At 44.7% G+C, this 26,263-nt stretch overlaps 1 protein-coding gene across 1 annotated transcript in view; it reads left to right on the top strand.

The window, feature by feature from the left end:
* LOC143290713 (uncharacterized) overlaps positions 1–18,451 on the top strand; it is a 19,106-nt gene extending 655 nt beyond the window's left edge. Inside the window, exons 2-10 of the mRNA XM_076600229.1 lie at positions 554–812; positions 2,375–2,523; positions 3,769–4,060; positions 4,133–4,978; positions 6,536–6,589; positions 10,129–10,267; positions 11,558–11,745; positions 12,781–12,870; positions 18,268–18,451. Coding sequence (XP_076456344.1) covers positions 615–812; positions 2,375–2,523; positions 3,769–4,060; positions 4,133–4,978; positions 6,536–6,589; positions 10,129–10,267; positions 11,558–11,745; positions 12,781–12,870; positions 18,268–18,336 — 2,025 coding nt within the window. The 5' untranslated portion in view covers positions 554–614 and the 3' untranslated portion in view covers positions 18,337–18,451. The remainder of the gene's footprint in view (positions 1–553; positions 813–2,374; positions 2,524–3,768; positions 4,061–4,132; positions 4,979–6,535; positions 6,590–10,128; positions 10,268–11,557; positions 11,746–12,780; positions 12,871–18,267) is intronic.
* The last annotated feature ends 7,812 nt before the right edge of the window (positions 18,452–26,263 follow it).

Below are 26,263 nucleotides of genomic sequence, written 5' to 3'. Positions count from 1 at the left end.
TGTTCTCATCAGATTTTTAACAGAAGCCAATACTTCATCTCTTGATATGATTTAATATGGATACTTATAAATATAGCGCCTATTTTTGTTCGAAGACCAAGCTGTAACTAGTCTAAGCACTTTACAAACTCAGGGTCATTTGCACAACAGGCTGCCTACCTGGGTAGAGCCGACTGAAGGCTGCCATAGGGTGCTTATCGTTCATTTGCTGTCATTCAATCAGATTTCAGGCACGCACACATGCACACTCACACACACACATGTAACATCTACTACAATCTCATCACAATGGGTGGCACTCCCTAGGGAGAGCAGCCTGAATTTCACACAGAGAAATCTGTTGTGATAAAAAGAACTACAAAATACAAATAAAAAGAGAACAAAATACAATAACCAAATAGTTGATATTCAGACAGGCTGCTTCCTTTTGTGGAATATGGAGGGAAAAGAAAAGGGGGGTGGGGGGGAGTTTTTTGCGTGAATCTGTGTTGATACCTGTGCACTCCCCAGGTACAGTGGTTCAGAATGTCCACACAGAAGTGTTGTCGTGCAGATCTGAGAACCCCAGGTGTGTCCTGCAGAGACGTGTGGGGGAGCTCCCGGAACGCTACATCATGCCCAAGACCCGACCCGTTCAACAGCAACGCAAACGGCGGGTGCGGATTTCCAAAGAGGCCCCCTTTCCTATTCCCATAGCGACGGTGACTGGGGAAAGTGCCAGCAACAGCAACTGGATTTACTACACAGCCACACTGCAAGACACAGGTGTTTCAGTCCATCACTCTGGCGACATGGAGTTTCTCTACAGAATGGTCAGTAAAATGACTCTTTGGTTTGGTTTATTTCTCTACAGAATGGTCAGTAAGACTAGTTTGGTTTGGTTTATTTCTCTACAGAATGGTCAGTAGATGACTGGTTTGGTTTATTTCTCTACAGAATGGTCAGTAAGACTAGTTTGGTTTGGTTTATTTCTCTACAGAATGAACAGTCTATGACTGGTTTATTTCTCTACAGAATGGTCAGTAATATGACTGTGAGTGTGAATGCTTCTCTGTCTGTCTCTCTGTGTCTCTGTGTGACATGTGATGGCATGGTGACCAGGGGTTCATTGTCAAGGGCAGCATGTCTTGGTGACAGCTCTCTGTCTCTGTCTTGCTGTCTCTGTGTGTCTCTCTGTCTCTGTCTCTGTCACCATCTCTCTCTGTCTCTCTGTGTGGCGTGATGACGTGGTGACCAGGGGTTCTTTGTCAAAGGCAGCATGTCTTGGTGACATTTCTCTCTCTGTGTGTCTCTATGTCTCTCTCTGTCTCTGTGTGTCTCTCTCTGTTTCTGTGTGTCTCTCTGTCTCTCTCTGTCTCTGTGTGTCTCTCTCTGTTTCTGTGTGTCTCTCTGTCTCTCTCTGTCTCTGTGTGTCTCTTCTGTGTGTCTCTCTCTGTCTCTGTGTGTCTCTGTCTCTCTCTGTCTCTGTGTCTCTCTGTCTCTCTCTGTCTCTGTGTGTCTCTCTGTCTCTCTCTGTTTCTGTGTGTCTCTTCTGTGTGTCTCTCTCTGTCTCTGTGTGTCTCTTCTGTGTGTCTCTCTCTGTCTCTGTGTGTCTCTCTCTGTCTCTGTGTGTCTCTTCTGTGTGTCTCTCTCTGTCTCTGTGTGTCTCTTCTGTGTGTCTCTGTCTGTCTCTGTGTGTCTCTGTGTCTCTCTCTGTCTCTGTGTGTCTCTGTTTGTCTCTGTGTGTCTCTGTGTCTCTCTCTGTCTCTGTGTGTCTCTCTCTGTCTCTGTGTGTCTCTCTGTCTCTGTGTGTCTCTCTGTCTCTCTCTGTCTCTGTGTGTCTCTGTTTGTCTCTGTGTGTCTCTGTGTCTCTCTCTGTCTCTGTGTGTCTCTGTGTCTCTCTCTGTCTCTGTGTGTCTCTCTCTGTCTCTGTGTGTCTCTGTGTCTCTCTCTGTCTCTGTGTGTCTCTCTCTGTCTCTGTGTGTCTCTCTGTCTCTCTCTGTCTCTCTGTCTCTCTCTGTCTCTGTGTGTCTCTCTCTGTCTCTGTGTGTCTCTCTGTCTCTGTGTGTCTCTCTGTCTCTCTCTGTCTCTGTGTGTCTCTCTGTCTCTCTCTGTCTCTGTGTGTCTCTCTCTGTCTCTGTGTGTCTCTCTGTCTCTGTGTGTCTCTCTCTGTCTCTGTGTGTCTCTCTGTCTCTCTCTGTCTCTGTGTGTCTCTCTCTGTCTCTGTGTGTCTCTCTGTCTCTGTGTGTCTCTCTCTGTCTCTGTGTGTCTCTCTGTCTCTGTGTGTCTCTCTCTGTCTCTGTGTGTCTCTCTGTCTCTGTGTGTCTCTGTCTGTCTCTGTGTGTCTCTCTCTCTCTGTCTGTCTCTGTGTGACATGTGATGGCGTGGTGGGCAGGGGTTCTTTGGCAAGGGCAGCATGTCGCGGGGCCAGGCACAGTGGGCGGAGGGACAGCGTGTGGTGACGCTGCCCTTCACCTCGCCCTCCTCGCCCTCCTCGAGGGGCTGGCCAGGACTGCTGCATGCCACTGTCACCAGCAGGCGCAGGTTGGGGGGCACAACTTTGTTGTTTTATGAATACCAGATAACTGTTATACGCTCTTTGTTTTTATCTATGTGTGTTTGTGTGTGTGTACATATATATATATATATATATATATATATATATATATATATATATATATATGTAGATTGTTGTTGTTTTTTTGTGTTTTTTAATTTATGTATACCATAGAACTGTAGTATATGTTTTTTTGTTTTTTTTATCTATGTGTATATGTATGTAGAAATACTTTGTTGTTTTTTGTATTTTTATTCATGTATACCACATAACTATATCATAATTCATATGGTGATTTAAAAAATTTGTTTAAATAATATATATATATATAATATAATGTGAAGGGTCCATCATAAGAGTCACTGTCTCACATGCATGCAGGAAGTTAGAATATAGAACCAATGCACAAAGGAGTCTGATCTTGTATTTGATGGAAATGATGTTGTCCTTCCATACAAATTAATTAGGCATTTGTATGATTAAAAAAAAGAATTTAAGGATCCCAGAAAATATTAGCTGCTCAGCTGACCTTTTTTTATATTGTGTATGTGTTTATCTCTCTCTCTGTCTGTGGTACCTGTGGTGTAGGTACATGACTCACCTCAAGTGGTACCTGTGGTGTAGGTGCATGACTCACCTCAAGTGGTACCTGTGGTGTAGGTACATGACTCACACCTGTGGTGTAAACCTGTAAATGACTCACCTCAAGTGGTACCTGTGGTGTAGGTACATGACTCACACCTGTGGTGTAGACCTGTAAATGACTCACCTCAAGTGGTACCTGTGTTGTAGGTACATGACTCACCTCAAGTGGTACCTGTGGTGTAGACCTGTAAATGACTCACCTCAAGTGGTACCTGTGGTGTAGACCTGTACATGACTCACCTCAAGTGGTACCTGTGCTGTAGGTACATGACTCACCTCAAATGGTACCTGTGCTGTAGGTACATGACTCACCTCAAGTGGTACCTGTGTTGCAGGTACATGACTCACCTCAAGTGGTATCTGTGTTGCAGGTACCTGATTCATCTCAAGTGGTACCTGTGTTGCAGGTACCTGACTCACCTCAAGTGGTACCTATGTTGTAGGTACATGACTCACCTCAAGTGGTATCTGTGTTGCAGGTACCTGATTCATCTCAAGTGGTACCTGTGTTGCAGGTACCTGACTCACCTCAAGTGGTACCTGTGTTGCAGGTACATGACTCACCTCAAGTGGTACCTGTGTTGCAGGTACATGACTCACCTCAAGTGGCGGCTGCAGGAGGCAGAGGACTGGAGCACACTGACACAGGTGGAGGGAGACCTCAGCACTGTGCAGGGGCCCACACAGCCACCTGCCCAGCATCTCCCCGGCCAGCAGGAGCCTGCTGTCAGCACAGGCAGTGCTCTGAACGCAGGCAGTGCTCTGAACGCAGGCAGTGCTCAGAGCCAGGACAGGAAAAGCCGGCACAGTGTTGGTGGGGCCAAAGAGCCTCCGGAACATGCCTCCTGTGAGGAGGAGGCTAAGCCTTCTTCTGACTTAGACTGGGGGGAGGGGGAAGGGGATGCAGCGTTTTGGGGAGGGGGTGTTGAGGGGGACGTGGCCGTGTCCAAGAAGCATGAAGGGGACGCAGCAGCAGCAGCATCATGGGACGGTGAGGAAGGGGACGCTGAGTTCTGGGGGTCAGGGGACGCCAGCGTTAAGTCGGGGCCGTGGGACAGCAGTGACACCAGTGCGCTGTGTGGGGATGATGGGACGGTGGGCAGCTTGTCTCAGTCTGCCTCCACTTCGTCAGCCGCAGGTGTCGGGGATCAGCGGAGCCAGGTGCAGCAGTCTCCAGGTGAGGGGACCACAGGTCAGCTTCCCCCACACCTGACAGCGGACTGTGCAGCCAGGGAGTCCAGTGCCGGTGTACAGGTGCCGCTTTGCCAGGTGAGCGTCGTGAAAGTCAGGGAGGAGGAAGGCCTGGACGCTCAGCATGTGCAGTGTTCAGCTTCAGAAACTCCAGACACTGGGAGGACCACCCCAGTCACAACAGGTCATCCAAAGAAGAGACCTCTCTCCCCTCAGGACACAGTCACCCCAGTCACAACAGGTCATCCAAAGAAGAGACCTCTCTCCCCTCAGGACACAGTCTGCCGCTCTGGACAGTCAGAGCTAGACAGTCATGTTGTCATGACAACCGTCACACCACAAGCACAGAAAGCACACTGCCCTGAAGGTGAGCCTGACGAGAATGCTGTGTGTGCAACCGATCCTGACAGGGAGTGGAGTGAGTTTTGTCAGCGCAGTGATGACAGCCATGCCCCAGACGGCCGCATGCTGTTCGTCATCGCAGACAGCGATGAAGACGAAAGAAGCGGGGAGAGGCAGGTGCGCAGGACGAGGACCAGGTGGAGACCGGTGGTGAAGTGTGACCCCTTCCCTGTCACAGAGCACCTTCAGCTCAGCTGTGAGGAGGTGGGTGCATGCCTGTGCTTATCGGCCAGCACAACATCCAAGAGGGTGTGGGTTTGAATCCTGGTCTGGCCCTTCCTCCCAGTTTGACTGGAAAAAATGACTGTGTGTCTGGTAATTTGAATGTCTAGTCATTTGAGGAAGGTGGCAGAGTGGTGATGACGTTTAGCTGCCAGTACAGAGAGTCCCTGAGGGTGTGGGTTTGAATCCTGGTCTGGCCCTTCCTCCCAGTTTGACTGGAAAAAATGACTGTGTGTCTGGTAATTTGAATGTCTAGTCATTTGAGGAAGGTGGCAGAGTGGTGATGACGTTTAGCTGCCAGTACAGAGAGTCCCTGAGGGTGTGGGTTCGAATCCTGGTCTGGCCCTTTCTCCCAATGAAGGTGGCAGAGTGGTGATGACGTTTAGCTGCCAGTACAGAGAGTCCCTGAGGGTGTGGGTTCGAATCCTGCTCTCGCCTCTTCCTCCCAAGGCTGGCTGGAAAATCAAACCGAGTGTCTAGTAATTTGAATAAGGCGATAAACTGAGGTTCCATGTGCAGCATGCACTTTGCACACTGAAAAAGAACCCATGGCAGTGTTAAGTGTTGTCTCTGGCACAGTTGTGTAGGAAAAATGCAGACAGAAAGCTACACAGATATATAGATGCAGGCACTCAGGGGCTGACTGGGCATGGTGGGTTGTGTTGCTGGTCAGGCGTCTGCCGGGGGTGGGGGTTGGGGGGGTGTGGGGTGGGAAACGCAGGGAGAGTGATGGGTGGGAAACGGGGTGGTGGTGAATGTGAATTGTGTCAATTTCTCTTGACTCTTGGTTTTCTTCAGTTTAGAAGTGAATAAGATAATGTATTTCTATGGAAATGGTAGCACTGTATATTTTTCAATCTCTTGCTTGCACTTGCAGTTACTGGTCTAAAAGATTTTTTTAAATTATTTTTTTATAAAAGTGAATGTTACATATATTTGTTAAAATATTTCTATGGAAATGGTAGCAGACTAGCACTGTATATTTTTCGATCTGTTACTTGCAATTACTGGTCTAAAAGATTTTTTTTTATATATGAAAGTGAATGTTACATATATTTGTTAAAATATTATAGATATACAGGTCTGCTGCCCCTGAAATTTTAAGAATTTCTAATTAATTTTGAATATAGTTTCCTAATATATATATATATATATATATATATATATATATATATATATATATATATATATATATATAAAGATTAACATATATGTATGTATATATATATATATATATATATATATATATATATATATATATATATATATATATATATATATATATATATAAAATGTAGTTGACATTCAGCATGAAGAATGCATTGATTCAGGTGTGCCTGAGTATGTTTCTCTGTCTGTGTTTGCACTTGAATGTGTTCCTTTCTGATGATTAATGAATGTGTTCCTTTCTGATGATTGATGAATGTGTTCCTTTCTGATGATTAATGAATGTGTTCCTTTCTGATGATAAATGAATGTGATTAATGAATGTGTTCCTTTCTGATGATTAATGAATGATGTTTTCTCTCTCCCCTGCAGGCCTTCTTCCTGTCGTATGGACTGGGCTGTCTGACGGTCCTGGACTCGCAACAGGTAATCCCACCTGACTTAACCGGTACCCTCACTAACACCTGGCAATTCTGACATTGAAAGAGGGAGATCTTGTGTCAAACAGATGATAGGTGCAGTGTCTGTGTGGTGTGTGTGAAACAGATGATAGGTGCAGTGTCTGTGTGGTGTGTGTGAAACAGATGATAGGTGCAGTGTCTGTGTGGTGTGTGTGAAACAGATGATAGGTGCAGTGTCTGTCTGTGTGATGTGTGTGAAACATGATAGGTGCAGTGTCTGTGTGATGTCTGTGAAACAGATGCAGTGTCTGTCTGTGTGGTGTGTGTCAAACAGATGATAGGTGCAGTGTCTGTGTGGTGTGTGTGAAACAGATGATAGGTGCAGTGTCTGTGTGATGTGTGTGAAACAGATGATAGGTGCAATGTCTCTCTGTGTGATGTGTGTGAAACAGATGATAGGTGCAGTGTCTGTCTGTGTGATGTGTGTCAAACAGATGATAGGTGTAGTGTCTGTGTGGAGTGTGTGAAACAGATGATAGGTGCAATGTCTCTCTGTGTGATGTGTGTGAAACAGATGATAGGTGCAGTGTCTGTGTGATGTGTGTGAAACAGATGATAGGTGCAGTGTCTGTCTGTGTGGTGTGTGTCAAACAGATGATAGGTGCAGTGTCTGTGTAGTGTGTGTGTGAAACAGATGATAGGTGCAGTGTCTGTGTGATGTGTGTGAAACAGATGATAGGTGCAGTGTCTGTGTGGTGTGCGTGAAACAGATGATAGGTGTAGTGTCTGTGTGTGTGATGTGTGTGAAACAGATGATAGGTGCAGTGTCTGTGTGATGTGTGTGAAACAGATTATAGGTGCAGTGTCTGTCTGTGTGATGTGTGTGAAACGGATGATAGGTGCAGTGTCTGTGTGGTGTGTGTGAAACAGATGATAGGTGCAGTGTCTGTGTGATGTGTGTGAAGCAGATTATAGGTGCAGTGTCTGTGTGGTGTGTGTGAAACGGATGATAGGTGCAGTGTCTGTGTGGTGTGTGTGAAACAGATGATAGGTGCAGTGTCTGTGTGGTGTGTGTGAAACACATGATAGGTGTAGTGTCTGTCTGTGTGGTGTGTGTGAAACATGATAGGTGCAGTGTCTCTCTGTGATGTGTGTGAAACAGATGATAGGTGTAGTGTCTGTGTGATGTGTGTGAAACAGATGATAGGTGCAGTGTCTGTGTGGTGTGTGTGAAACAGATGATAGGTGCAGTGTCTGTGTGGTGTGTGTGAAACAGATGATAGGTGCAGTGTCTGTCTGTGTGATGTGTGTGAAACAGATGATAGGTGCAGTGTCTGTGTGGTGTGTGTGAAACAGATGATAGGTGCAGTGTCTGTGTGATGTGTGTGAAACAGATGATAGGTGCAGTGTCTGTGTGGTGTGTGTGAAACAGATGATAGGTGCAGTGTCTGTGTGATGTGTGTGAAACAGATGATAGGTGCAGTGTCTGTCTGTGTGATGTGTGTGAAACAGATGATAGGTGCAGTGTCTGTGTGATGTGTGTGAAACAGATGATAGGTGCAGTGTCTGTGTGGTGTGTGTGTGAAACAGATGATAGGTGCAGTGTCTGTCTGTGTGGTGTGTGTGAAACAGATGATAGGTGCAGTGTCTGTGTGGTGTGTGTGTGAAACAGATGATAGGTGCAGTGTCTGTGTGGTGTGTGTGAAACAGATAATAGGTGTAGTGTCTGTGTGGTGTGTGTGAAACAGATGATAGGTGCAGTGTCTGTCTGTGTGATGTGTGTGAAACAGATGATAGGTGCAGTGTCTGTGTGGTGTGTGTGAAACAGATGATAGGTGCAGTGTCTGTCTGTGTGATGTGTGTGAAACAGATGATAGGTGTAGTGTCTGTGTGTGTGATGTGTGTGAAGCAGATTATAGGTGCAGTGTCTGTGTGGTGTGTGTGAAACGGATGATAGGTGCAGTGTCTGTCTGTGTGATGTGTGTGAAACGGATGATAGGTGCAGTGTCTGTGTGGTGTGTGTGAAACAGATGATAGGTGTAGTGTCTGTGTGATGTGTGTGAAGCAGATTATAGGTGCAGTGTCTGTGTGGTGTGTGTGAAACGGATGATAGGTGCAGTGTCTGTGTGGTGTGTGTGAAACAGATGATAGGTGCAGTGTCTGTGTGGTGTGTGTGAAACACATGATAGGTGTAGTGTCTGTCTGTGTGGTGTGTGTGAAACATGATAGGTGCAGTGTCTCTCTGTGATGTGTGTGAAACAGATGATAGGTGTAGTGTCTGTGTGATGTGTGTCAAACAGATGATAGGTGCAGTGTCTCTCTGTGTGATGTGTCTTTGCTACCGTGAAATGAATTCCTTGCCTTGCCCAGACTTTGTCCGAGTCCTTTGACGCCTGCTTGAAACTGAAACTGAAACTGTAGCTGTACAGTTTATTTGTGATGTGTCTCACAGTGTTTAGGGTGTGAAGCTGTACAGTTTATTTGTGATGTGTCTCACAGTGTTTAGGGTGTGAAGCTGTACAGTTTATTTGTGATGTGTCTCACAGTGTTTAGGGTGTGAAGCTGTACAGTTTATTTGTGATGTGTCTCACAGTGTTTAGGGTGTGAAGCTGTACAGTTTATTTGTGATGTGTCTTACAGTGTTTAGGGTGTGAAGCTGTAAAGTTTATTTGTGATGTATCTCACGCTGTGTTCTGAAGTCTAGCTGTAAAGTTTATTTGTGATGTATCTCACGCTGTGTTCTGAAGTCTAGCTGTAAAGTTTATTTGTGATGTATCTCACACTGTGATCTGAAGCTAGCTGTAAAGTTTATGTGTGATGCGTCTCACACTGTGTTCTGAAGCTAGCTGTAAAGTTTAGTTGTGATGTATCTCACACTGTGATCTGAAGCTAGCTGTAAAGTTTAGTTGTGATGTATCTCACACTGTGATCTGAAGCTAGCTGTAAAGTTTATGTGTGATGCGTCTCACACTGTGATCTGAAGCTAGCTGTAAAGTTTAGTTGTGATGTATCTCACACTGTGATCTGAAGCTAGCTGTACAATTTATTTGTGATGTATCTCACACTGTATTCTGAAGCTAGCTGTAAAGTTTATGTGTGATGCGTCTCACACTGTGATCTGAAGCTAGCTGTAAAGTTTAGTTGTGATGTATCTCACACTGTGATCTGAAGCTAGCTGTACAATTTATTTGTGATGTATCCCACACTGTGTTCTGAAGCTAGCTGTACAGTTTATTTGTGATGTATCTCACACTGTGTTCTGAAGCTAGCTGTACAATTTATTCGTGATGTGTCTCACACTGTGTTCTGAAGCTAGCTGTAAAGTTTATTTGTGATGCGTCTCACACTGTGATCTGAAGCTAGCTGTACAATTTATTTGTGATGTATCCCACACTGTGTTCTGAAGCTAGCTGTACAGTTTATTTGTGATGTATCTCACACTGTGTTCTGAAGCTAGCTGTACAATTTATTCGTGATGTATCTCACACTGTGTTCTGAAGCTAGCTGTACAGTTTATTTGTGATGTATCTCACACTGTGTTGTGGTTTTCCTGGCTGCCGACAGACACCACAGACGTTGCAGCAGTTGTGGGAAGAGTTCTGCAGGCGCCAGCCTGACTTCCTGCCCAACTACATTGCCTACCACCACTACCGCAGTAAAAACTGGGTGCCCAAGACTGGGCTCAAGTTCGGCTGCACTTTCTGTGAGGGCACGCCTCTGGGCACTTCTGGAGAGAGAGAGATGGGGGTGGGGGGCTGGGGGGGGGTGGTGGTGAGGAGGGCAGGGGGGTGGGTGTGGAGTGTGTGTGTGTGTGTGAGTGAGACAGAGAGAGTGCATTATGTGAATGTGTGTGTGTGTGTGAGACAGGGTGCATGTTTGTATGTTTGTGTGTGTGTGTGTGTGTGTGACAGAAAGAGTGCATTAAGTGAGTGTGTGTGTGTGTGTGTGAGACAGGGTGCATGTTTGTATGCCTGTGTGTGTGTGTGTGTGTGTGTGTGTGTGTGTGTGTGACAGAAAGAGTGCATTAAGTGAGTGTGTGTGTGTGAGACACAGAAAGAGAGAGAGAGAGTGTGTGTGTATATGAGTGAGTGTGATTGAGAGTGTGTGTACGTGTGTTTTTGTGTTTGTGTATGTGTGAGAGGAAGAGAGAGAGAGAGTGTGTTTATGCAAGCAATTGTGTGTGTGTACTGTGTGTGCATTAAAAGATTATAAAAAAAAAATAATGAAAAAGTTTTGTGTGTACACAGCGTCAGCTAACTAGCATTCATGCTGGAGAGCTGGTGAAACATGTTGCTGAAGTGTATTATTGTGTGTGTGTGTGTGTGTGTCACTTTGTCTGTGTTTGTCTATGTGAGTCTGAGTGTGTGTCACTCTGTGTCTCTGTGTGTGTGTGTCATTCTGTATGTCTCTGTGTGTGTGTCACTGTGTGTGTGTGTGTCACTCTGTATGTGTGTGTCACTGTGTATGTGTGTGTGTGACTGTGTATGTGTGTGTGTCACTCTGTATGCATGTGTGTGTCAGTATTTGTGTATGTTTGTCACTGTGTATGTGTGTGTGTGTGTGTGTGACTCTGTGTGTGTGTGTATGTGTGTCACTGTGTATGTATGTGTGTGACTCTGTGTGTATGTGTGTCACTGTGTGTGTTTCACAATATGTGTGTGTGTGTGTGTGTGTGTCACTGTGTGTGTGTGTGTGTGACTCTGTGTGTATGTGTGTCACTGTGTGTGTTTCACAATATGTGTGTGTGTGTGTGTGTGTCTCTGTGTGTATGTGTGTCACTGTGTGTGTTTCACAATATGTGTGTGTGTGTGTGTGTGTGACTCTGTGTGTATGTGTGTCACTGTGTGTGTTTCACAATATGTGTGTGTGTGTGTGTGTGTGTCACTGTGTGTATGTGTGTCACTGTGTGTGTTTCACAATATGTGTGTGTGTGTGTATGTGTGTCACTGTGTGTGTTTCACAATATGTATGTGTGTGTGTGTGTGCATTGCAGTGCTGTACAAGGACGGCCCCCCGTTCTATCACGGCAGTTACTCTGTGGTGGTGCGCTTCGTGGACGAGAAGGGCCGGGCCCTACAGGGTCAAGGCCAGGCCCTACAAGGTCAAGGCCAGGGTCAGCAGCCTCACGTCTCCTGGACTGCCCTGGCTGGCCTGAAGCGCATCACCGAGCACGTCGGCAAGGTAGGGGCCAAGCGAAGTGAAGCCAGGTGTGATGGTATTAAAACCAGGGACATGAGGGGCAAGGTAGGGGCCAAGCGAAGTGAAGCCAGGTGTTATGGTATTAAACCAGGAACATGAGGGGCAAACCAGGGACATGAGGGGCAAGGTAGGGGCCAAGCGAAGTGAAGCCAGGTGTTATGGTATTAAACCAGGAACATGAGGGGCAAGGTAGCAAAGTGAAGCCAGGTGTGATGGTATTAAACCAGGGACATGAGGGGCAAGGTAGGGGCTAAGCAAAGTGAAGCCAGGTGTTATGGTATTAAACCAGGGACATGAGGGGCAAGGTAGGGGCCAAGCGAAGTGAAGCCAGGTGTTATGGTATTAAACCAGGGACATGAGGGGCAAGGTGGGGGAGTGAAGTGAAGCCAGGTGTTATGGTATTACAGAGTTATGGTATTAAACCAGGGACATGAGGGGCAAGGTGGGGGAGTGAAGTGAAGCCAGGTGTTATGGTATTAAACCAGGGACATGAGGGGCAAGGTAGGGGCCAAGTGAAGTGAAGCCAGGTGTTATGGTATTAAACCAGGGACATGAGATGAACAGTTGATGTGTACTTTTTTTTTTCTTTTTTTTTTAATACCACCCAGCCCCAGGGAAATGAGTTAAACAATTGATTTTGAAATGTACTTTATACTGAAACCACTGTGTTGAACAGGACCTGATGTGTTATGTGATCTCATGACGAAACCACTGTGTTAACAGGACCTGATGTGCTGTGTAATCTCATGATGAAAGCACTGTGTTAACAGGACCTGATGTGCTGTGTGATCTCATGATGAAAGCACTGTGTTAACAGGACCTGATGATGTGCTATGTGATCTCATGATGAAACCACTGTGTTAACAGGACCTGATGATGTGCTATGTGATCTCATGATGAAAGCACTGTGTTAACAGGACCTGATGATGTGCTGTGTGATCTCATGATGAAACCACTGTGTTAACAAGACCTGATGATGTGCTGTGTGATCTCATGATGAAACCACTGTGTTAATAGGACCTGATGATGTGCTATGTGATCAAGCCATCGGACATGACACCTCAGGACATGCGCTGTCCTGCCTGCATCCCTCGGTTCCAGGTGAAGGTCAGTACAGGCGTCGTGTATTGGGGGTGGCCGTGATGGTAGTGACGGTCATATTGGTGTGGTTGATGATGAGTGTTAGTCATGACTGGTGATGTCAATGATCAGCTGAGTTGGTTACGTACACTCTTAGCGCAGCCAGTTGCTGACAGCAGCTGGTAGAGAATTGTGCACTGGTCATTTTGCTCTTTCCCGCCATGTGTGCCTGCAGTCAGTGTTCACACTGGCCACCAGCCGTCTCCAGCCTGCTGTTTGATCTGCAGCTAGCAGACAAATGAAACTAAATGGTATTAACAGCAAGTACCTCCTGGTGCCGGGAGGCTACCAGGCACACCAGGATCCCATCAGGACACTGGAGAGGAGACACCAGACTACCATCTACTGCCTTCGCACAGGACACTGCGGCCTCCGAGCACACCTGTAGAGGATTGGAGTGGCAGCCACATCCCTATGTGATTGCGGCCAGGCTGACCAGACCCCATCCCATATTCTCCAAGACTGTCCCCTGTATGAGAAGATGCGGCAGCAGTCCTGGCCTGGGGGTGCTGACCTCAACACCAAGCTCTGGGGGACGGCAGCCGATCTTCACCGGACGTCCGAGTTTATGGCATCCCTCGGACTTTGACCCTGACTGCGTAGCTGTCGAACGCAAAAGAAAGAAAGAAAGAAAGAAAGAACAGCAAGAAAGAAAGAAAGAAAGAACAGCAAGAAAGAAAGAAAGAAAGAAAGAAAGAAAGAACAGCAAGAAAGAAAGAAAGAAAGAACAGCAAGAATCTCAATAATAGGGAGGGGGTGCAGCCTGCTTTCTAGTTGCAGATTTCGTCGCTGGCAGAGTGAGAAGTTTTTTTTTTGTTTTGTTTTTTTTTTTTCAACATTTTTTATTCAGACAAAGGTTTACAGATACAGAATTTATATGTTTTGTGCATTAGAAAGTATAGGGTAGGCATATAATTAAGTTCTAAGTACTGACAAATCTATAACAGCAAAACAATATATGTTCAATGTCAAAGTTCCAAGGTATCATTGAAAAGCTTAATCTTGTATCAAACAATTATAAAGTGCCCATTTTTCCACAAACTTGTTATATTCCATAGTTATGTTAAAGGCATACTTGTCTATTTCATATGCCTGTTTGAGGTCCTTTTTGAACATTTGTAATGTTGGTTTTACTTTGTTGATTCTACATTTGTATATATAGAATTTAGCTGTCAATAAGATATATGAGAAACATTCATCAGTTTTCATTTTGTTATGTCCAAAAAGCACCAGTGTGTCATTCAGGTTAAGTCTATCACAATGTAAACACATTTCTTTTAAATATCTCACAAACTCCTTCCAAAAATGTTGTACATGGTTACATTCCCATAAATAATGCAGAATTGTATCTCTTTCATCCTTACAAAAATTACACATGTTATGTGGGAGTGTTCCCATCTTCATCAAAACCGAATTTGTCACAAGAATATGGTAATTAATTTTCATCTGGAACCATTTCAACCTTATTTCATGGATTTTTTTTGTATTGAAAAAAATGTTTTTCCAATCAAGCTTGTTTTCAAAAATCAAGTCCCAATTTTTACAGGCATTTGGCTTTTCTGGTTTTCCAATTATTATTTCGTAGAAACATTTCGTTCCTCTTGGTGCCTTTATCATTGTAGTGTATGCTTTATTAAAGCTGATTCCATTGTGATCATTGTTTTCAAATGTTATGTTTTTTTCTCTTAAAAAACTTTTAACTGAATTAACACAACCAAAGAATTCTAACATTGGGACTCGATTTTCAATTTTATCTTGGATTTCTTGAATATTGAAAAAATGTCCATTCCCTTTCACAATGTCTCTCACATAATAAACATCTTTTCTGACCCAGTCTTCAAAATACAAGACTTTACCATCAATCTTAAATTTGTTATTGAAAAACAAAGGTTCCATCAGGATATCTTGCTCAACATGTATATCAGTTTTGTCATAAAATTCTGTGTAGCTACGAAACACATCTTTCCAAAAGGGGTTTATTATACGTCTTCCAACTGTAAGAACTACTGGGCCATATTCTTGTAACATTTCAACTTCTGGACATTCTTTTGATAATATAATTTTCCATTTTGAACGATACGACATATTGTAGCATTTTTTCAACCATGTGAGTTTTAAAGCTTTTATAAATGATAGAATATGTGGAATATTTATACCTCCGTTTTGTACACTGTGCACTGCCACTGATCTTTTAACTTTGTCCTTCTTTTTATCCCATACAAAATTAAAACACATTTTTTGCAATTCTTGAATACTGTTATCTGGTGGATTTGGAAGCATAATCCATAAGTAAATTAATTTTGACAAGATAATCGACCTAAGGACAGCTACTCTTCCTAGAGGTGTAATTGGTCTTTTTATCCACACGTTAAACAGTTTTTTTGTTTCATTGAACTTATCAGTTATATTTAAATCTATCATATTACTTAAATCATTAGTAAACCAGAGCCCAAGGATTTTAAACTGTGGTGGATTCCAATTCATTTTCAAATTTGATAAATAAACTGTATCACAATTACGCTTATTTCCCAGCCATACATTGCATGTTTTTTCGTGATTTAATTTGAGTCCTGAGACTGTTTCAAAATCTTCTAGTTCTTTGAACAGTTCTCCATATGATTTTTTGTCACCCTCTAAAAAATAAGACGTATCATCAGCAAACTGGCTAATCTTAAATTCTACCTCTGATATCTTAATACCTTTTATGTTTGTATTTTGACGAATTTTGCAAGCCATTATCTCTGCGCACAAAATAAACAAATATGGCGAGAGTGGGTCTCCCTGTCTACAGCCTCGTTCAATCTGTATACTTGTAGATACTTTACCATTAACTACTATTGAGGATTTCATATTGGTGTAGAACGCTTTTACCCATCTACGAATATCCTCACCAAAACCCAAATGTTTTAAAACTTTATGCATATATTTCCAACTAACTGAATCAAAAGCCTTTTCAAAGTCTGTTGAAACTAATAGTCCTGGTAGATTTTTTTCCTTCAAGTAATAGATTATATCATAAATAAGCCTTAGATTATCTCCTATATATCTGCCAGATACAAAACCCGTTTGATCTTCATTAATAAGTTTATCCAAGACTGTTTTCATTCTATTTGCGATGCAGGTAGAGCCAATTTTATAAGTTACGTTTAACAGAGATATTGGACGCCAGTTTTTAAGATATTCTCTGGGTTTATCTCCTTTTGGTAGGCAAATTATGATACCTTCTCTCTGTGTAATGGACATCTCTTTTTTCTCAAACCCTTCATTTAAAGATCGTACAACAATACCACCTATCTGTTTCCAGAAAAATTTGAAGAAATCAACTGTCATTCCATCTGTTCCTGGGCTTTTACCATTTTTCATATTTTTTAGTGCTAGTGATGCCTCATTCAAAGTTAATTTACCTTCTATCGAGTTGGCTTCTGTCTCTGTTAGTTTAGGCGAATTATTAACATACTTTTCTAACTTAATGTCTTTTACTTCCTGCTCCTCATACAATTTGTTGTAATACTCTTTCGTTTCTTGCAGCATATCTTCTATCTTATCTAAATTTCTACCATTCTTAGATACTAGTTTAAACATTTGTTTGCTAACATAATGTCTCTTTTCAAGGTTACAAAAATATTTTGATACCTTTTCTCCTTCCGCTGCCCATCTAGCTTTGCTTCTTAACAATATTCCTTGTATTTTAGTTTTTCTTAGTGTAATTAAACTATTCTTCTTCTCTTGTATTTGCTGTGAGAAGTTTGTCGTATGATGACACAGGCAGCCCAGCTCTGTGACTGGGTGTGCACTGCTTTTGCTGGGACAACTTTTTGGCAGAGTTTATAAATGGATCAGTTCAAGTACATGATGGCTGATATGTGACAAGAAACATGCTCAAAGTAAAAATAGAAAACAAAAGCAAATAATGGGTGTAATTATAAAACCAAACATATCTTGTAAACTTGCAAAAATAGTCACCGAAAATGCACAGAATTCTTCCGTCAGTTCAGCGATTTCCACACCAAAATTTTAGCCTTTCGGTGACCTGGAATCAAAGGAAGTGGAGACATGCATGCACACGGGGCTCTTGATAAAAATAGCTGGGGAACACCAACGAAAATCCAACGAAAGTGGGCCTGCACATCCTCCCTGATATTAGTTTCTTTCACCTTGAGACTGCCATAGCTGACAAGTGTGTTGCTGTGTTTGAGTGAAGTGTGTTGCTAAAGAAGTGTGTTGCTGTGTCAGGCTGACAGCAACTGGTCGTGTGTGACTGAAGTGTGTTAATGTGTGTGACTGAAGTGTGTTGCTGTGTCAGGCTGACGGCAACTGGCTGTGTGTGACTGAAGTGTGTTGCTGTGTCAGGCTGACGGCAACTGGCTGTGTGTGACTGAAGTGTGTTGCTGTGTCAGGCTGACGGCAACTGGCTGTGTGTGACTGAAGTGTGTTGCTGTGTCAGGCTGACAGCAACTGGCTGTGGGTGACTGAAGTGTGTTGCTGTGTCAGGCTGTGTGTGACTGAAGTGTGTTGCTGTGTCAGTCTGACAGTAACTGGCTGTGTGTGACTGAAGTGTGTTGCTGTGTGTGACTGAAGTGTGTTGCTGTGTCAGGCTGACAGCAACTAGCGGGGCTTACTTGGAATGAAGCCTAAAGATGCCGAAAGATGTCCAGAATATTTATCATTCTGATCATTCATGCTGATGATAACATGAAGGATCATTATAACATGAAGGATCATGATGACACCATGAAGGATCATGATGATAGCATTAAGGATCATGATGATAATGTAAGGATCATGATGACAACATGAAGGATCATGATGACAACATTAAGGATCAACTGTGCAAGTACATTATTGTTTGATTCAGTGATTTAATATGGACTTGGAATTGCAGACAGACACATGCAAGTGTGTGTGTGTATGTGTGTGTGTTGGTGTGGGTGTGTGTGTGTGTGTGTGTGTGTGTGTGTTTGAGTTGTGTAGGTAGATATGAACTGGGCACATATTAAGGCCCACTGCAGATGTCACGTACCTTTAAGAAAATAATGTGCACTTCAGTTTGATTTCTGTTATACTTATAGTGGTGTTGTAATCTTTTCTTTTTTCTTTTCTTTTTTTCCGTTTCATTTAGAAACAGAAATAAAAAACAAATTCATAGAAGAGTTTTGGAAATTTGGATGGATACAGATGATACATATCAGCACTCCATTCAGATTGGTTGCATGGAAGTCCATCAAGAGTTGAGTTCCCTTACAGATCGTTAATTATGGAGGATTGGGAGGTCAGGAAACCAGTTTGATCAGTTTGGACCAGATGTCTTTGGCAGTGTTGGTGATTGGGTTGTGATGGTGTGTGTGTGTGTGTGTGTGTGTGCAGGAGGTGCTGGTTTCTCGCTGGGTGTCCTCACAGGAGAGAGAGAACAATGGACTTGAGGACCTGCCCTAGCATTTCCACTTGTGTGTGTGTGTGTGTGTGTGTGTGTGTGTGTGTGTGTGGACAGAGAGAGTCTGTGTGAACACCCAGTCCTAGGTTTCTCTTTGTGTGTGTGTGTGTGTGTGTGTGTGTGGACAGAGAGAGTCTGTGTGAACACCCAGTCCTAGGCGTCTCTTTGTGTGTGTGTGTGTGTGTGTGTGTAGACAGAGAGAGTCTGTGTGAACACCCAGTCCCAGGTGTCTCTTTGTATGTGTTCGTGTGTGTGTTCGTGTGTGTGTGTGTGTGTGTTCATGTGTGTGTGTGTGTGTGTGTGTGTGTGTGTGTGTCTGTAGACAGAGAGAGTCTGTGTGAACACCCAGTCCCAAGTGTCTCTTTGTATGTGTGAGTGTGTGTGTTGTGTGTGTGTGTGTTGATGTGTGTGATGGTGGTGGTGTTTTGTCAGTGTTGATACACTTCATGTGAACGGCTGTGCATCCCTCAATGTGTGGGTCCAAAAGGAAAGGGAATCAACTACAGGTTGGGAGTCCCACACTGACAGTGAATTGTGTTGTGATTCAGCAAGGAAATGGTTGTATCTGGGAGCATGCCTCCTCTCTGTCTCTGTCTGTCTGTCTCTCAGCCTCTCTTTCTGTCTTCCTGCCTCTCTATGTCTCTCTCTCTCTGTCCTGTGTCCTCTCTGTCTCTCTCTGTCCTCCTGTGTCCTCTCTGTCTCTCTGTCTCTCTCTGCCCCTCTCTGTCTGTCTGTCTTTTTCTCTGTCTCTGTTTGTCTCTGCCTTTCTCTCTGTGTCTCTGTTTGTCTCTGCCTTTCTCTCTGTGTCTCTGTTTGTCTCTGCCTTTCTCTCTGTGTCTCTGTTTGTCTCTGCCTTTCTCTCTGTGTCTCTGTTTGTCTCTGCCGTTTTCTGTCTGTCTGTCTCTTTCTCATATTTTCTGTCTCTCTGTTCTCTGATTTTCTCTGTCTCTCTCCGGCTGTTTGCCTCAGTCTCTCTGTCTGTCTGTCTGTCTCTCTGTTCTCTGATTTTCTCTGTCTCTCTCCGGCTGTTTGCCTCAGTCTCTCTGTCTGTCTGTCTATCTGTCTCTCGTTATGTCTGTCTGTCGTTATGTCTGTCTCTCTCTCTGTCTTTGTGTTTGTCTGTCTTTTTGTCTGTCAGACTGTCTCTCTTTATGTCTGTCTGTCTGTCTCACTTTATGTCTGTCTGTCTGTCTGTTTATGTCTGTCTGTCTCTCTTTATGTCTGTCTGTCTGTCTCTCTTTATGTCTGTCTTTATGTCTGTCTCTCTTTATGTCTGTCTGTCTCCCTTTATGTCTGTCTTTATGTATGTCTGTCTGTCTTTCCAGGTTTATGGAAAGGTCAGGCATCTGTTCCTCGAATTCTTTTTCTTTGACCTACACTGTAACCCACGTTGGTAGTAAAACAGACAGACCTACACTGGAACCCACGTTGGTAGTAAAACAGACCTACACTGGAACCCACGTTGGTAGTAAAACAGACCTACACTTGAACCCACGTTGGTAGTAAAACAGACAGACCTACACTTGAACCCACGTTGGTAGCAAAACAGACCGACCTACACTGGAACCCACGTTGGTAGCAAAACAGACAGACCTACACTTGAACCCACGTTGGTAGCAAAACAGACAGACCTACACTTGAACCCACGTTGGTAGTAAAACAGACAGACCTACACTTGAACCCACGTTGGTAGCAAAACAGATAGACCTACACTATAACCCACGTTGGTAGTAAAACAGACAGACCTACACTTGAACCCACGTTGGTAGCAAAACAGACAGACCTACACTATAACCCACGTTGGTAGTAAAACAGACAGACCTACCCTATAACCCATGTTGGTAGTAAAACAGACAGACCTACACTATAACCCACGTTGGTAGTAAAACAGACAGACCTACACTGGAACCCACGTTGGTAGTAAAACAGACCTACACTGGAACCCACGTTGGTAGTAAAACAGACAGACCTACACTGTAACCCACGTTGGTAGTAAAACAGACAGACCTACACTGGAACCCACGTTGGTAGTAAAACAGACAGACCTACACTTGAACCCATGTTGGTAGTAAAACAGACAGACCTACACTGTAACCCATGTTGGTAGTAAAACAGACAGACCTACACTGGAACCCATGTTGGTAGTAAAACAGACAGACCTACACTGTAACCCACGTTGGTAGTAAAACAGACAGACCTACACTTGAACCCATGTTGGTAGTAAAACAGACAGACCTACACTGTAACCCATGTTGGTAGTAAAACAGACAGACCTACACTGTAACCCATGTTGGTAGTAAAACAGACAGACCTACACTGGAACCCATGTTGGTAGTAAAACAGACAGACCTACACTGGAACCCACGTTGGTAGTAAAACAGACAGACCTACACTGTAACCCATGTTGGTAGTAAAACAGACAGACCTACACTCTACACTGGAACCCACGTTGGTAGTAAAACAGACAGACCTACACTCTACACTGGAACCCACGTTGGTAGTAAAACTGACAGACCTACACTGAAACCCATGTTGGTAGTAAAACAGACAGACCTACACTGTAACCCACGTTGGTAGTAAAACAGACAGACCTACACTGGAACCCACGTTGGTAGTAAAACAGACAGACCTACACTGGAACCCACGTTGGTAGTAAAACAGACAGACCTACACTGGAACCCACGTTGGTAGTAAAACAGACAGACCTACACTGAAACCCATGTTGGTAGTAAAACAGACAGACCTACACTCTACACTGTAACCCATGTTGGTAGTAAAACAGACAGACCTACACTTGAACCCACGTTGGTAGCAAAACAGACCTACACTTGAACCCACGTTGGAGGTGCTCACTCGTGCAAACTTGCCCAGCATCTACACCATCTTGATGCAGGCCCAGCTGCGCTGGGCAGGCCTTGTAGTTCGCATGCCAGACCACCGGCTCCCCAAGAAACTGCTGTACGGCGAACTCCAACATGGCAAGCGCTCCCATGGAGGCCAAAAGAAGCGCTTCAAAGACACTGAAAGCTTCTCTGAAGGCCTTCAACATCAGCCACGACACATGGGAGCTGAATGCAATGGACGGACCAAAGTGGCGTTCAGCTGTCCACAAAGGCGCCAAATCCTGTGAGGCCAACAGAATCGCTGCAGCAGAGCAACGCAGACAGGCCAGGAAAAGCAGTGCCAGCAAGTCCCCGACAGCCGCCACCATCCCCTGTCCACACTGCGTCAGAACCTTCCGGGCGCGGATTGGCCTGACCAGTCATCTGCGCACCCACAGAGCCCAACCCACCCACCCCCATGATGACTAGATGGTCCTCGTCGATCCCGACGGACGAACCACACACACACACATGTAGAAATATGAACAGAGACAGCCAAACAGAATGGCTGACAGACAGATAGATAGATCGACGAAAAATGTGATATGATAGATATTTATTATCAATAGAAATCGGACATCACAAGCTCGCTTTTAAAACCGTGTTGTGGTGAACTGTAGGTCTCCCATAACGTGTAAAGCAGTGCACTGGACGCCACACAGAACTGTTCACCAGATTCCTCCAGGTCTGTTGGTTTGTGTCAAAGCCTGGGTCTCTGCAAATGGTTTTGCTATCCGTTCTGCAACGTACCCGTGTCCGTGTACCCCGATCCAATCGACCGTAAAATGAATACAGAAAGGCCAGCCCTCACCTAGTTTAAAGGCTCTTCAATATCGCTTTTCTTCTGTGCAGTTGGGCGACTGACACTGGTCGTAAGATTTGTAGGCTGTTTATGCGTATTTGATGGAAAGAACTCGTCAGTTTGAAGAATAGCGCCATACAAACTGTACACGAAGGGTTTGGTGAATGGTTTATTCCTCAGTCATGAGGTGTTGGGTCTGTGGCTGTCCTGCAGTAGTGGTCTGCGTTGATCTGTGCTTGTCAGGGACAGTATCAGTATCAGTATCAGTAGCTTAAGGAGGCGTCACTGCGTTCGGTCAAATCCATATACGCTACACCACATCTGCCAAGCAGATGCCTGACCAGCAACGTAACCCAACGAGCTTAGTCAGGCCTTGAGAAAAAAAATGATAATAAAAAATAAAATAAAATAACAAAGTTTAAAAACAAAAAATAAAAATAAAGTAATAATAATTAATAATAATAGATAAATACATAAAAATACTACTACTAATAATAATAATATTTATAAGGCGCAAAATCTTGATCAAGATCTAAGCGTGCGCGATGATAACAGGTGGTCAATGTGTGCAGGGACTAACAGGTCAACAGGTGTTCAATGTGTGCAGGGACAAACAGGTCAACAGGTGGTCAATGTGTGCAGGGACAAACAGGTCCAACAGGTGTTCACTGTGTGCAGGTACAAACAGGTCCAACAGGTGTTCAATGTGTGCAGGGACAAACAGGTCAACAGGTGGTCAATGTGTGCAGGGACAAACAGGTCCAACAGGTGTTCAATGTGTGCAGGGACAAACAGGTCAACAGGTGTTCAATGTGTGCAGGGACAAACAGGTCCAACAGGTGTTCAATGTGTGCAGGGACAAACAGGTCAACAGGTGTTCACTGTGTGCAGGGACAGGTCCAACAGGTGTTCACTGTGTGCAGGGACTAACAGGTCAACAGGTGTTCAATGTGTGAAGGGACAAACAGGTCAACAGGTGTTCAATGTGTGAAGGGACAAACAGGTCCAACAGGTGTTCAATGTGTGAAGGGACAAACAGGTCAAACAGGTGTTCAATGTGTGCAGGGACAAACAGGTCAAACAGGTGTTCAATGTGTGCAGGGACAAACAGGTCAACAGGTGTTCAATGTGTGAAGGGACAAACAGGTCCAACAGGTGTTCACTGTGTGCAGGTACAAACAGGTCAACAGGTGTTCACTGTGTGCAGGGACAAACAGGTCAACAGGTGTTCACTGTGTGCAGGGACAAACAGGTCCAACAGGTGTTCAATGTGTGCAGGGACAAACAGGTCAACAGGTGTTCACTGTGTGCAGGGACAAACAGGTCAACAGGTGTTCACTGTGTGCAGGGACAAACAGGTCAACAGGTGTTCACTGTGTGCAGGGACAAACAGGTCAACAGGTGTTCACTGTGTGCAGGGACAAACAGGTCAACAGGTGTTCAATGTGTGCAGGGACAAACAGGTCAACAGGTGTTCACTGTGTGCAGGGACAAACAGGTTAAACAGGTGTTCACTGTGTGCAGGGACAAACAGGTCAACAGGTGTTCAATGTGTGCAGGGACAAACAGGTCAACAGGTGTTCAATGTGTGCAGGGACAAACAGGTCAACAGGTGTTCAATGTGTGCAGGGACAAACAGGTCAACAGGTGTTCAATGTGTGCAGGGACAAACAGGTCAACAGGTGTTCAATGTGTGCAGGGACTAACAGGTCCAACAGGTGTTCACTGTGTGCAGGGACAAACAGGTCAACAGGTGTTCACTGTGTGCAGGGACAAACAGGTTAAACAGGTGTTCACTGTGTGCAGGGACAAACAGGTCAACAGGTGTTCACTGTGTGCAGGGACAAACAGGTCAACAGGTGTTCACTGTGTGAAGGGACAAACAGGTTAAACAGGTGTTCACTGTGTGAAGGGACAAACAGGTCAACAGGTGTTCACTGTGTGCAGGGACAAACAGGTCAACAGGTGTTCACTGTGTGAAGGGACAAACAGGTTAAACAGGTGTTCACTGTGTGCAGGGACAAACAGGTCAACAGGTGTTCACTGTGTGCAGGGACAAACAGGTCAACAGGTGTTCACTGTGTGAAGGGACAAACAGGTCAACAGGTGTTCACTGTGTGCAGGGACAAACAGGTCAACAGGTGTTCACTGTGTGAAGGGACAAACAGGTCAACAGGTGTTCAATGTGTGCAGGGACAAACAGGTCAACAGGTGTTCAATGTGTGCAGGGACAAACAGGTCAACAGGTGTTCAATGTGTGCAGGGACAAACAGGTCAACAGGTGTTCAATGTGTGCAGGGACAAACAGGTCAACAGGTGTTCAATGTGTGCAGGGACAAACAGGTCAACAGGTGTTCAATGTGTGCAGGGACAAACAGGTCAACAGGTGTTCAATGTGTGCAGGGACAAACAGGTCAACAGGTGTTCAATGTGTGCAGGGACAAACAGGTCAACAGGTGTTCAATGTGTGCAGGGACAAACAGGTCAACAGGTGTTCACTGTGTGCAGGGACAAACAGGTCAACAGGTGTTCACTGTGTGAAGGGACAAACAGGTTAAACAGGTGTTCACTGTGTGCAGGGACAAACAGGTCAACAGGTGTTCACTGTGTGCAGGGACAAACAGGTCAACAGGTGTTCACTGTGTGAAGGGACAAACAGGTTAAACAGGTGTTCACTGTGTGAAGGGACAAACAGGTCAACAGGTGTTCACTGTGTGCAGGGACAAACAGGTCAACAGGTGTTCACTGTGTGAAGGGACAAACAGGTTAAACAGGTGTTCACTGTGTGCAGGGACAAACAGGTCAACAGGTGTTCACTGTGTGCAGGGACAAACAGGTCAACAGGTGTTCACTGTGTGCAGGGACAAACAGGTCAACAGGTGTTCACTGTGTGCAGGGACAAACAGGTCAACAGGTGTTCACTGTGTGAAGGGACAAACAGGTCAACAGGTGTTCACTGTGTGCAGGGACAAACAGGTCAACAGGTGTTCACTGTGTGCAGGGACAAACAGGTCCAACAGGTGTTCACTGTGTGCAGGGACAAACAGGTCAACAGGTGTTCAATGTGTGCAGGGACAAACAGGTCAACAGGTGTTCACTGTGTGCAGGGACAAACAGGTCCAACAGGTGTTCACTGTGTGCAGGGACAAACAGGTCCAACAGGTGTTCACTGTGTGAAGGGACAAACAGGTCAACAGGTGTTCACTGTGTGCAGGGACAAACAGGTCAACAGGTGTTCACTGTGTGAAGGGACAAACAGGTCAACAGGTGTTCACTGTGTGCAGGGACAAACAGGTCCAACAGGTGTTCACTGTGTGCAGGGACAAACAGGTCAACAGGTGTTCACTGTGTGCAGGGAAAACAGTATTGAGGACGAAATGCATCTGGTTTTTCACTGCCCAGCGTATGCAGATATTCACAGAGGATACAAATTATTTAATAAACCAGCTGCACAAAGAAGAGATCTTATAGCAATACTCTCAACTGAACGTGATGAAGCAATTATTTCTTTCGCAAAATTCATTTCCGGAGCTAGTGATTCGTAGAAAGAATACCAGTATTTAGTTTTCCCCTCGGTTACCTGTGGAGAGTGGTGTGGAATAAGGGATTAAAGTTTGCTTGATTTAGTCAGTAGCCAGGTGGTCGTCTCGAAAGCTACAATGAGGAGGGGGGGGGGTCGAGGGAGGGGATTCGTGATGATAAATGTATGTTGGTGTGGATGTGTGTGTGAATGTATGAGTGGTTGTGCGTCAGCGTGTGCGAGTGTGGATGAGCATATTTTGGTTCATTATTGATTGTTTGCTTTTGGATACGTGTTTCTATTTCAGCTAAACAATTTTGATCAATGCTTAAAGGCATTATGTTTTGTAACCCCCTTGCCAAAAGGGTATCTTTGCCAATGGCAATAAAATCAGTGTCGGTGTCAGTCTCTCTCTCTCTCTCTCTCTCTCGTCCCCCCAAAAAAGAACTTCATTCCTATTCAGGTTAGAGCGCCGATCAACGGCCAGATTATGGGCCAAGCGTCCAATGTGAGGGCGCTGTGAAAGGACGGGATTATCCGTGTGGACACATGTTACCCAGCCACCACCACCCTACCCCCACCACCCACACACACCACTGGGCCAACCCTTTGATCACAGTATTGTCCACAGACAAACTACCCCAACCATTGCACTGCTTGTCACGCATTTAACACGGGGTAAAAAAAAAAGAAAGAAAAGAAGAATAAAGCCGTCGATTTGAATT

Source organism: Babylonia areolata, chromosome 16 (assembly GCF_041734735.1).
Source record: "Babylonia areolata isolate BAREFJ2019XMU chromosome 16, ASM4173473v1, whole genome shotgun sequence".
Taxonomy (NCBI): Eukaryota; Metazoa; Mollusca; class Gastropoda; order Neogastropoda; family Buccinidae; genus Babylonia; species Babylonia areolata.
This window is presented reverse-complemented; position numbering and strand designations above follow the sequence as displayed.